The sequence below is a fragment of the Corapipo altera genome, unplaced genomic scaffold (assembly GCF_003945725.1).
Source record: "Corapipo altera isolate COAL_440 unplaced genomic scaffold, ASM394572v1 142, whole genome shotgun sequence".
Classification (NCBI taxonomy): Eukaryota; Metazoa; Chordata; class Aves; order Passeriformes; family Pipridae; genus Corapipo; species Corapipo altera.
Genome location: NW_020884966.1, coordinates 74,719 through 84,907, shown reverse-complemented (window position 1 = coordinate 84,907; position 10,189 = coordinate 74,719). Strand labels below are relative to the sequence as shown.

The 10,189-nt window shown below is 64.1% G+C and overlaps 4 protein-coding genes across 6 annotated transcripts in view; 1 reads left to right on the top strand and 3 right to left on the bottom strand.

Moving 5' to 3' along the window:
* Nucleotides 1-654: 654 nt before the first annotated feature.
* PSMC3IP (PSMC3 interacting protein) lies at nt 655-2,859 on the top strand. Of its 2 annotated transcripts, XM_027664862.1 has the most exons (9): nt 655-1,088; nt 1,235-1,344; nt 1,412-1,501; nt 1,566-1,677; nt 1,821-1,966; nt 2,064-2,117; nt 2,199-2,258; nt 2,336-2,374; nt 2,739-2,859. In XM_027664862.1, the coding sequence occupies exons 1-9, from the start codon at nt 1,058-1,060 to the stop codon at nt 2,838-2,840; spliced, it is 744 nt and encodes a 247-aa protein (XP_027520663.1). In that variant the 5' UTR covers nt 655-1,057; the 3' UTR covers nt 2,841-2,859. The 2 variants fall into 2 exon arrangements, with proteins under 2 accessions (XP_027520663.1, XP_027520662.1); XM_027664861.1 differs by having other exon boundaries at nt 952-1,088; nt 2,336-2,856.
* Nucleotides 2,860-3,033: 174 nt separating this feature from the next.
* On the bottom strand, nt 3,034-6,538 carry MLX (MLX, MAX dimerization protein). Of its 2 annotated transcripts, XM_027664859.1 has the most exons (8): nt 6,310-6,403; nt 6,013-6,049; nt 5,812-5,901; nt 5,388-5,494; nt 5,107-5,206; nt 4,733-4,832; nt 4,302-4,503; nt 3,034-4,206 (listed from the first exon to the last, which is right to left on the bottom strand). In XM_027664859.1, exons 1-8 carry the CDS (start codon nt 6,349-6,351, stop codon nt 4,150-4,152), a joined length of 735 nt encoding a protein of 244 aa, XP_027520660.1. In that variant the 5' UTR covers nt 6,352-6,403; the 3' UTR covers nt 3,034-4,149. The 2 variants fall into 2 exon arrangements, with proteins under 2 accessions (XP_027520660.1, XP_027520661.1); XM_027664860.1 differs by lacking the exon at nt 6,013-6,049 and having other exon boundaries at nt 6,310-6,538.
* Nucleotides 6,539-6,656: 118 nt separating this feature from the next.
* COASY (Coenzyme A synthase) lies at nt 6,657-10,187 on the bottom strand (the record flags this gene model as incomplete). Its single annotated transcript, XM_027664795.1, has 9 exons — nt 6,657-6,925; nt 7,187-7,333; nt 7,414-7,511; nt 7,659-7,743; nt 8,365-8,429; nt 8,794-8,983; nt 9,185-9,316; nt 9,464-9,678; nt 9,983-10,187. Coding segments are annotated over 9 exons (1,206 nt in total), but the record flags the coding sequence as incomplete, so codon positions are not given.
* Nucleotides 9,799-10,189, bottom strand: part of ATP6V0A1 (ATPase H+ transporting V0 subunit a1) — a 38,742-nt gene continuing 38,351 nt past the window's right edge. Inside the window, exon 23 of the mRNA XM_027664851.1 lies at nt 9,799-9,810. The gene's annotated coding sequence lies outside the window, so the exon portion shown is untranslated. The remainder of the gene's footprint in view (nt 9,811-10,189) is intronic.

The following is a 10,189-nucleotide window of genomic DNA, read 5'->3' as shown; positions in this document are numbered from 1 at the left end:
GCACAACCAGGGGAACAGGATGAGGCCCTTCAGGCTTGGTGTCTGGGACTCAGTGCTGTTCTATCTCAGACAGCCATTCCCTGCTCCTAAAACATTCACAAATCCAAGTCTTCTCTCCCAGCAATATCCAGCTCCAGGTGGAACCAACCCCCTTGCTCCACTGTGGACATTGTGCAGCTGCAGTGTTTTCCTTGCACTGGCCACTCCCTTGGCTCCAGCTCCTCGTGATGCTGTTTTTTAAGAGCTCAATGGCAATAAGACACCTGCTGTGACCACCAGAGTCCTGCAAGAATACCCACGTGTGGCCCCTGCTCTTGTGTTGCTTTCCTGAACTAACAGCCTTTCCTGAGAGCCAACTAACACTTTGCTAGAACGCCCTGTGCTCCTCCCCTCGTGTTCCCGTGGGCAGGGCCGAGGTTTCCTGGAGGAGGGAGGCAGTGGGACTGGGGTGCCTGGGCAGTCCTGTGTCCCCCTGGCCCTATTGTGTCCAGCCTTGGGCAGGCAGAACCCACGGACAGGGGACACCAGCCCGGGCCACCAGTGACTGAGGAGCTCATGCCCACTGCGGTCCCGTGAACAAACCAGCAGCCCCCGGGGAGAGCCGCCCCTGCTGTGCCCGCCGAGCTCCCCCCCTTGCTTTTCCTAAGCCATAGACCCGGTTCTGATCACGTTTGTGCAGCCAAGAACGTACCTCGGCAGGGACCCCATTACCGGCTGCTGTTTGTCTGACTTCGCCTGCCCGAGCGCGTCCGCCGCGCCGGGGCCGGGGGGAGGCGGGTGGGGGGCGGCAGCCTCAGACCCGGGAGGGGGGGTCGGTAACGGGTTATTCCACGCGGGCGTGAGGCGTCTCACGGGCCGAGTTGCGGTGCGGAGCCAGGGCGCGGGGCGGTGGGTGCCCGCCCGGAGCCCCCTCCCGCCGGTCCCGCCTCCCCGGGGCGCGTCTCCCCCGCCCATCGGCGCCGGCCCGGGCCCTGTTCCCGGTCGGACGGAGCGCGCGGCGCGCCGGAAGTGCCGCGAGCGGCGCCAACCGGGACCGGAGCGGGGCGGGAGGAGCGGGATGAGCAAAGGGCGCGAGGCCGCGGCGGGCGGTGAGTGCGGGGTGGGCCGGGGGAGCCCCGGGCGGTGGGTGCGGGGTGGGCCGGGGGAGCCCCGGGCGGTGGGTGCGGGAGGGGGAGCCCGGGGCGGCCGCTGCGGTGCCGGAGGAGGCCGCGGTGACCGGGGCCGGTCCCCCCAGGAGGCGGCGCCGCCGCCGTCCTGCTGCGGTACCTGCGGGAGCAGAACCGTCCGTACAGCGCCCAGGACGCCTTCGGGAACCTGCAGCGGGAGCACGGGCTGGGCAAGGCGGTGAGCGGGGCCGGGGCGGGGCGGGCGCGGTCCCCGTCCCTGTCGCGGCTGACGGCGCGTCCCGCAGGCCGTGGTGAAGGCGCTGGAGCAGCTGGCGCAGCAGGGCCGCGTGCGCGAGAAGGCCTACGGGAAGCAGAAGATCTACTTCGCCGACCAGGTGAGCCCCCGGCCGCGGGCGCCCTCTGCCCGCTCCAGCCCTCCCTGACCACCCCTCCCCGCAGGAGCAGCTCCCGGCCGCCAGCGATGCCGAGCTCCGCGGGCTGGACGAGGAGATCACCGCCCGCTCCGCACAGCTGCAGGCGCTGCAGCAGAGCTGCCGGCACATGGAGGCGGGTGAGTGCGCCCGGGCGGCCCCGCGGGCTCAGGGAGAGGCTCAGGTCCTGGCTCTGCAGCCACCGGGAGGGCCACCAGGGCACGGGCAGCTGTGCCCTGGTGCTGGCTGGCAGCCCGGCCGGTGAATGGTGCCACCTCCCCAGAGCTGAAGGACTTGAACAGCTCCATGACAACCTCCGAGATGGCCAAGGAGATCGAGGTGCTGAGGAAGGACTGTGCCAGTTACACGGAGAAACTGGAGAGGATTAAATCTGCCACCAACCACGTGACTCCGGAGGAAAAGGAGAAGGTAAAGAGCTGCCAGGGCTGAGCCTGGCGCTGGGCCGGGCCTCCACCGGGATCCAGCACATCCCTGACGGGCATTCCCAACGTGGTGCTGTTGGCAGGTGTGCCGGGAGCAGCAGCTGTACCGCCGGGAGTGGCGCCGGAGGAAGCGGATGGTACTCACTGGGGGCCGGGGGTCAGTGCTGGCCCTGCTGGGACGGGCCCACCACAGCCCCTCACATGCCCTGTCCCGTCAGGCCACTGAGCTGCTGGACGCCATCCTGGAGGGTTACCCCAAGAGCAAGAAGCAATTCTTCGTAAGTACCGAGGCTGGAACCTGCCCGGGGCTGCTGAGCCAGGCCCTGACCTGCCCTGACCCACTGGTGCTGTACAGGAGGAGGTCGGGATAGAGACGGATGAGGAGCATGGCGTGGTGCTGCCAGCGGCCCTGTGAGGGGCTGGGGGACCCTTTGCCCCGGGGAGAAGCTGCTGCTGTGGAGCTGCTGCTGAAACTTGGCTGTTGGGTTGTTCTGTTTCTCTTTTTGCAGGACCTAGGCTCATCCCGTGTATTTATGTGTTTAAAATTCTTTTGCAGTTGGAAGGGTGGTGGGTGGGAGAGACTTGGCACTGGCCCTCTCCTTGCAGAGGGATGTTGTTTCTTCCTGCCCCTCAGCACAGGGAGCTGCCAAACTGGGGTCCAGTGGGGCTGAGGAGAGGTGTGGGGGCACTGGTGCTGTGTCCCTGCTGTTCTGGTGAGAAAAGAGATGTGGGGGAGGTGGGGGGCACTGGTGCTCCAGTACGGAAAGAGTGAGGGACTGTCAGGGCTGCAGAGCTCTGTGTGTGATCCAGCCCCTTCTTGCTGTGTGCCTGAGTGGTCACACAAAAATATGATCCATTAAACACCAGAATTTTGGTTCAGCTGGGCTTCCCTGTGGTGTTTGTCTGTTCAGGGGGTGTTGGGGCGGGGTTTGGGTCCTGAGGGGGGGGAAGGGTGGGAGCCAGGAGGGGGTAACATGAACCACAGAGGCTGGAATGGGCTTCTGGAAACTACTGGCTCTAGGGCCCAGATCTAGGAACACAGCAGCAGAAAAATCACTAAAACATTCAGCAATATTTAATTACTTTTCTCAATAGAAAAATACATCACTTTCATGTGTGAGGTCTGTAAAACTTCTCATCCTCCTCCCAAGGCAGGAAGCAACACTCCCTCCTCAGCTCTGGGAACAAAACAGCCTGAAATAAACACTCCCTGGCTGTGCCCCTGGAGCAGGAGCACAAACATGGTTATGGAGAACAAATCCCACTATCCCATTACTCTGGGCAATGACCAACCATCAGCTGGGCAGAGCTGTGACCCAAACTGGGTGTGAGACAGGGGCAAAGGTGTCCCTGAGAGCAGCTGCCTGCACAGCTGGCACTGGCAGCACTCCAGGACCATTTCAGTGATTTACAAAAATAAAAATCAAATCAAGGCTGGTCATGGATGTGTGTGTATAAAAATTCTAAGGAGGGGCAGCGAGTGCATGTGGCCACATTGTGCTGCAGCTGCAGAATATTCTGTGCAGCACAGCCACAGCCAACCCGAGAAGGAGCTGGATACAATCCAGCGCTTGCAGGAACTTCCTGTGTCCCTACCAGGGAACCCACAGCTGCAGGAGCACCCTGGCACTGAGGGGCTCATCCTGCTGCCAGCACTGACAGGCTCTCCCAGAACACATCTGCCTCAAAACAGCTGCTTCAGAGGGAGGGGGGAGACAGCCCAGAAGTTGGGGAGAATCTATTCCTACTGTTTCACCAGAAACCCACCATTTTTAGCACACATTCATCACATTTCCCCAGCCGGGGTCAGCGGGGCTATTCGCTGAGGCCTGAGGGCACAGAGCGGAGCTGCTCCGGGGTCAGCTCTGCAGGGAGAGTCGGTGGCACAGGCAACCCCACAGCACTGCCTGAGCCACAGACTCTGCCCCCACTCCTCTGCTCCACATCCCCTTCGCCTCCCCTCTTGCCCAGTCCCTACCAAGACTCGGTAACACCGAGCGGAGCAGCCGTGTCTGCACGGCCGCTGTTGGGCTTCGGAGGGAACACAATAAATAATTCAGAAAAGCTCAAAAACAGCCACGAGGGAGAGGGCCCAGGAGGGTGCCTGTCCCCCAGGCCCCTGGGCAGGAGGTGCCCTGTCCCCACAGGCACAGAGGCGGCGGAGGAGGCTCAGTAGAGCTGACTCTTCACCTGGTGCAGAACCCCGATGACAACGTCCCGCAGCGTCTGCAGCAGAGAGGGGACATGGTCAGTCAGTCCATAGGGTAACAGCTGCCCCCATGCCACTGTCTCTCCCCCTGGGCCACGGCACCAGTGCTCACCTGGGGCTTGCAGTGCTCCTCGATCCAGCTGAACACACATGCTGAGAGCTCCTGGAAACTTGTTACAGAGATGGAGGCATTGAAGGACTGGAACAGGGAATCCATGATGCCTTGGAAAACATTGAATTTCACTTCGTCAGAGACCTGGTCCTTCCCCTCGTTTGGGTTGTCTTGATGAGCTTTTACAATCTGCTCATAGTTCCTGAAACAAGTATAGGGCCTCGAGGTCAGCGGTGAGGCGTCTGCACCCAGCTCCTGCTCCTGGTTCTGAGCTCCTGCTCCCAGCTCCCACACCCAGCTCCTGTGCCCAGCTCCAAGCTCCAGGCCTGTCCCCAGCCAGAGAACCTCTGGATGACCCCTGGCAGCTCTTCCCTGCAAGGACATGGGGGAACAGCAGGAGGAGGGCATGACCCTGACAGCTCTTCCCTTACACTTTCATGATCTTCAAGGCCATCACATCTTTCCTGAGGGTAGAAACTTCCTCCTCCTGCTTCTTCTTTTCCTTGTGCAGGAACTGGATGTAGTCAATGGCTGAGCATGAAAACACAGAGTGAGGATTTGGGAGCAGCACACACAGGCCACTGAGACCACCACGGGAGGTGCCCAAGCAAGGGCAGCATCAGCTTCCGCTGCCCCAGTTCCCCTGGGGCAGACAGGCAGGTGCAGGTGAGCAGCACCTGAGCTCCCCAGAGCCTCATCGCACCACAAGGTCCCAAGGTGCTGAACTCTGCCCTGCACAGCTCTAGGGAGGCTTTCTGGGGGACTGACAGCAGCCCCTTCCATCTCCCCACCCCTTGGGACTCACTTTTCTGGAGGACAATGGCCTTGCTCAGCTTCTGGGAGCCGATGGAGAAATCCTGCTGCTCGCAGGTGGGGACGATGGCCTGCAGGTCATCGTAGCCTTTCTGGGGGGAAGCAGAGCCACAGCACGTGGAGTTCACCCTGTGGGGCTGGGCCCACACCCAGCTCCCACCACACAGCCCATCAGGGCCAGGGCAGCTCCCAGCACACGAGGAGCCTCCTAGAGAGGGCAGATCCAGCAGCTCAACAGGGGCAGCGCTGGGTGGGATATGGCTCTCCCCTCACCTTGATGGCATCACGGCGCTTCTGCTCAGCCTGGGTGTGTGCGCGGCGGCGCCGGTCCTTGTACGACTCCTTGTAGGGCTCCTGGTGGTAGTCGCTGTCCTCGTCGTCTGTGGGGACAGGGCACGGCCCGGGGTTGAGGAAGCAGAGGCACGAGGGGGCTGTGGCAGCTCCAGGCCCAGCACAGCCCCTGCCCACTCAGCTCCTGCAGGCTGGGTCAGGGACAGTGCCCCGAGAGGCCTCCCCCGACCTCTACCCTCTCCCTGTGGAGCTGCACAGGAGGCACCTGCTGTTCCCACCACCTCCCTCCTCCTCCTCAGGGTGGGAACCCTGCCCAGCCCCCTTAGCGCAGGGCAGAGCTGGAGCCCGGCAGGTGCTGGGCTCCCCCGAAAGCAGAGACACCGCGGCCCCGAGGGTCAAACCCCACCTGTGTTGGGGACAGAGGAGGCGCTGGTAGAGCCGATGCTGTTGGCCCGGGACACTATGCTGCTTTTCCGGGCGTTCTCCATGAAGAGCGCTGAAACAAGAGTGTCCTGGGGTCAGCGCCCAGCGCGGGGTGTCACCGGGCGCAGGAACAGGGGGCGTCCCTGGGTGGCCGCTGCCACCCTGGCGCGGGGGTGGCACCTACCGGAGTCCAGGCCATTGTCGCCGTAGGCCGCGTCCACCTGCGCGGGGCCGGTGGAGACACGTCAGCGGGGCCGGGCTGCGACCGCGGCCCGGCCCCCGAAGCCCCCCCAGACCCGCTCGAGCAGCGCCCGCCACCCCTGGGCTGCGTCCCCGCCGGGACCTCCGGCCACCGCCCCCCACACAGGCATCGACCCCCCGCGCGCTCCTCGCCCCGGCGCTCACCCCGCCCGCCTGCCCGCCCTCCATGGCGCCCGCCCGCCGCCCCGTGGCCCCGGCGGCGCTCCCGGCCCGGCCCCACCTTCCCCCACGGGTCCTCGCCCCCGCCCGGCGGCTCCGCCATCTTCCGCCCGCCCGGTCATGTGACCGCCGCGGGGGCCGACGGGAACCGCGCCCCGCCGCGCGCCACCAGGGGGCGCCCGCGCCTCTGTGTGGGTGTGACGTCATGGCCAGGACACCGTCGCGGTGACGTAATCTTCAGTGACGTAATCGCTGCCGTGCGTCCCCAGTGCGGCACCTCCGTGCCCCGCAGCGCCGGGGGCCACGCCCATAATGGGAGCTGGGAGGGGCCGGGGGCAGCGGAGCCCCTGTGGAGGTGGGTGGGGGGACAGAACTGGCACAGGGACACGGGACCGGCACACGGACATGCACAGTGGGAGCAGCCTCTTTACTGGCACCCAGCGGGGCTCAGCCCTGCAGGGTCCCCCGCACTGGGGGAAGTCAGGATGCCCCGGCCCCTCTGTGGAGCCAGACGGGCTCGGTGGGCTCGGTCCCGCGCTGCTCCGTCCGCCGGCTCTCGCAGGGCAGTGGTGGACACGGATCCTCCCAGGGCCGTGCAGGACTGCCCCTCACAGGTGGGGGTCGTGGCCGGGCTCTGGGTGCAAACGCTGCTGCAGCAGGTCCCAGGCCTTCTGCACCTGTCAGAGAACCACCCGGGGCAGCACCTCAGAGCCCATGGACCCCGAGAGCGGCACCTTGGCACAGGGTCACACAAGGGTCCCATGCCTCCTCTCCCTTCCCAGCTGCATCTACCTCCCCAAATCCCTCCCTCGTGGCCATGTCCCGAGGCAGCCTCGATGGTGAGAGCACACCCAGGCACACAGTGCCCAGCCTGGGCACAGCACTGAGCCCTCTGGTCCCCCAGGACACCCCCAGTGCTGCAGCAGCCCCAGGCTCACCTGCTGCCGGGTGACATCTGGCTCCCAGAGGGTGCAGAGCACCACCTGCGCCCACTCCACCCGCTGCCTGTTGGTCATCTGGCTCTGCAGCCGGCAGCGAGCGGCCTCCTCGCTCAGCCCATCCCTGGCCACAATGCGCCTCACGGCCTGGCAAGGACAGAGGGGACACTCAGGGGAGGCTGAGGACCAGCTCTGGCAGCCAGCAAGGGGCCCAGGGCATGGCTCACCTCCTCCTCTGGGATGATGGCTGTCCACACCTCGTGGACCATGTCCTGCCACCCGGCCTCCAGCAGCACAGCAGCATCCAGCACACACACGGCCTTCCCTGCAGAACAAGGGCATTCCTCAGTGCCTGGCCATGGATGGAGCGATGGCTCCTCGGCTCTGGCCCAGCCTGGGCTCAGTTTCCCACTTCCAGCAGCACAGACAGTTCACTGCTGAGCTGAGGCTGCGATGGAGCTGCCCCCAGTACCTTGAGAGTCGGCCTCCCGGATCTGCTCCCTCGCCATCCGGGCTATCTCAGGCCACACAATGTCTGTCAGGCTCTTCAGCCGCTCCTACAAAGGACCAGGGCAGGATTCAGGATTTGGTCCCTTACCCTCAGAACTCCTGGGCAGACAACAAGGGGATGGTGGCTGTCAGCAGTCAGGGGGCACCCAGGAAAGTGGGGGGGTATTATTTTTCTTGCCCTGCCAGGCATAGCAGACCCTCAGTCTATGCTGCCCCTCAGCACAGTGAGGTCCCGGTGCAGCAGCACCCACATGAGACCCATCCACCCAGGGGACCCCTCAAGCTGCCTCCACCTGGGGCTGGGGTAGCACCGGAGCCACTGGCCCCACCAGCAAGGTCAGGTGTCACTGAGCTCCCTCGGGTACAAGGGGCAGAGAGCACCAGCTCCACATATGTCAGGGCTGTTGCTCCACACTGGGTGAAGGAAAAGCATGGGATAGAGGGGACAGGGATGGGGAGACAGCAGCAGCTGCAGGGCAAGAGGACTATGTCCAGCACAGCTGCTGACTCAGCTACAGAGATGAGATCTGTCCTGCCCTGTCACTGCCCTGTCACCCTGCCAAGAAGGTGTCATCAGTTCAAAGGACTGAAAACTAAAAAGCCTCAACAGAAGGGGAGAGCTCCCCTGGTTCATGGGATTAAACACTGAGTCTCCGTGCTGCTTCTACCTGGTTTCCAAACACTTTGGCCCCAAGGACTTTCCTGTTAATCGTCCCATCTTCATTCAAGATCTCTGCAAGACAGAAGCACAACAGGTTTGGCAGGAACAAACCCAGCTCCCATCCCTAGGGCAAGCCTGGGTCAGGGAAACAGCTTTGGCACAGGGCTCTCAGCAGGACACAGGAAGGGCCTGTAAGACCCAAACTGGCAGCTCTTCACCTGACTCATGAAAAGGACAGGAGAGAGCTCATCCCAGGCAAACAGCAGCCCAGTTCAGCCTTCCCCACCAGCAGTTCTGACATGGGACACACGACATTTGGGGAGCCCAAAACCCATGGGACAGGAGGGGGACACAGGCCAGGGCTCCTTGGGATGTTGGGACACCTCTCCCTCCTCCTCCTCCTCCCAGTCCTTCCCACAACCTCTAGTGGCTCTACCTGCCCCAAAGACTGCCACCACCTGCTCGTAGGCCGGGCCACCAGGGACATAGACGGCGTGGCCCAGCTTGTCGGCATCGATGACAAAGGCGCCCAGGTGCCCCAGGAGTTTGGCGATGGAGGTTTTCCCACTCCCAGTGCCCCCAGTGAGCCCAATCACATACGGGCGTGATGGCAAGGCCGGGTCTCGCTAAGGGAAGAAGGAAAGCCATGGCAGCAAACGGAGGACTGGGCTTTGCTGGAGAAGCATCCCAATGCCCCAGCCTGGAGATGGGCATGAAAGGATCTGGCCTGCAGAGCAGCAGGAGCACTGCCAAACTCTGTGGATCCCGAGATTCCCACCCCTCCTCCTGGGCACACCGCTCCCATCACAGCTGTGGTTCTCCCTCACCCGTGGGGGCTGCAGCAGCGTCCCCAGCAGCCTCTGCCGGAGGCTGGAGGAGCTGATCTTCTCCTCCTCGTTCTGTCGGTGGTCAGGGTCCTTCATCAACTGGATCTCATGGAGAGCCAGCTCAGGGAGCCCCTGAGGAGAGAAGGAAGCCCCAAGGACCATCAGCCGAGGGAGTGTTGCGGGTGAAAGGGAGAACTGAGACGCGATTTGCCCCCAGGCAGTGGTGGGCAGGGGCGAGAGGGGGGCAGGGGCAGCCCTGGGTTCCGGTGCGGGAATTACGTTTTCAAGCCTCTTCCTATTCACAGCCTCCCCTCCCCGGCGGGTCTCCTCGCTGACCACCAGGCACTGCAGGTCGGGGTCTGTGACTGAGGGGCCGAAGGGGTCGGCCAGAGGCACGATGTCGTAGCTCAGCGAGGGCTTCACGTCCTCCAGGAACTCGCGGAGCTTTGCTGCCCGCAGCTCGTAGGGCTCGATCAGCTCCGGCAGAACCTTGTCTACCAGGTGCCGGGAGGGTGGGGGAAGCACAAGAGTCACAGAAAAACAAGACCAGGAGAAGGGAGACAAAACTCGTCCATGACTTTGAGTGGCTGCTCCCTCCTGCCCTTGCTCCCACTGCACCCACACACCTTGCTAGCTCTGGACAGGATACCAGGTCCCCACCGGGTACCCAGTGTCACCTTGCCTGGGTGGCACCGCTTTGGGTGGGTGGCTGCCAGGACCCCCCGTGTCAGCGGTCCCCCAGACCACCGCCCTGCCCCGGCCAGCACCGGGCTGACCCCTCGGCCACCCCGGACTCACGGCGGAGCAGGTCTCCGTCGGCCACCCCAGCCAGGAGCCGCCGCCGTGCCAGGAGGCAGCAGGCGCTGAGCAGGAGCCGGTGGGCGCCGTGGAGCCGGTCGAAGGTGCCGCCGACCGCCACGTCCAAGAATTCGGGGAGCGTCGCGTCGGGATCCTGCTCGGGGTCCCCCTCGCGGTCCCCGCCGCCGGTGTCCTCGCCCAGCAGCA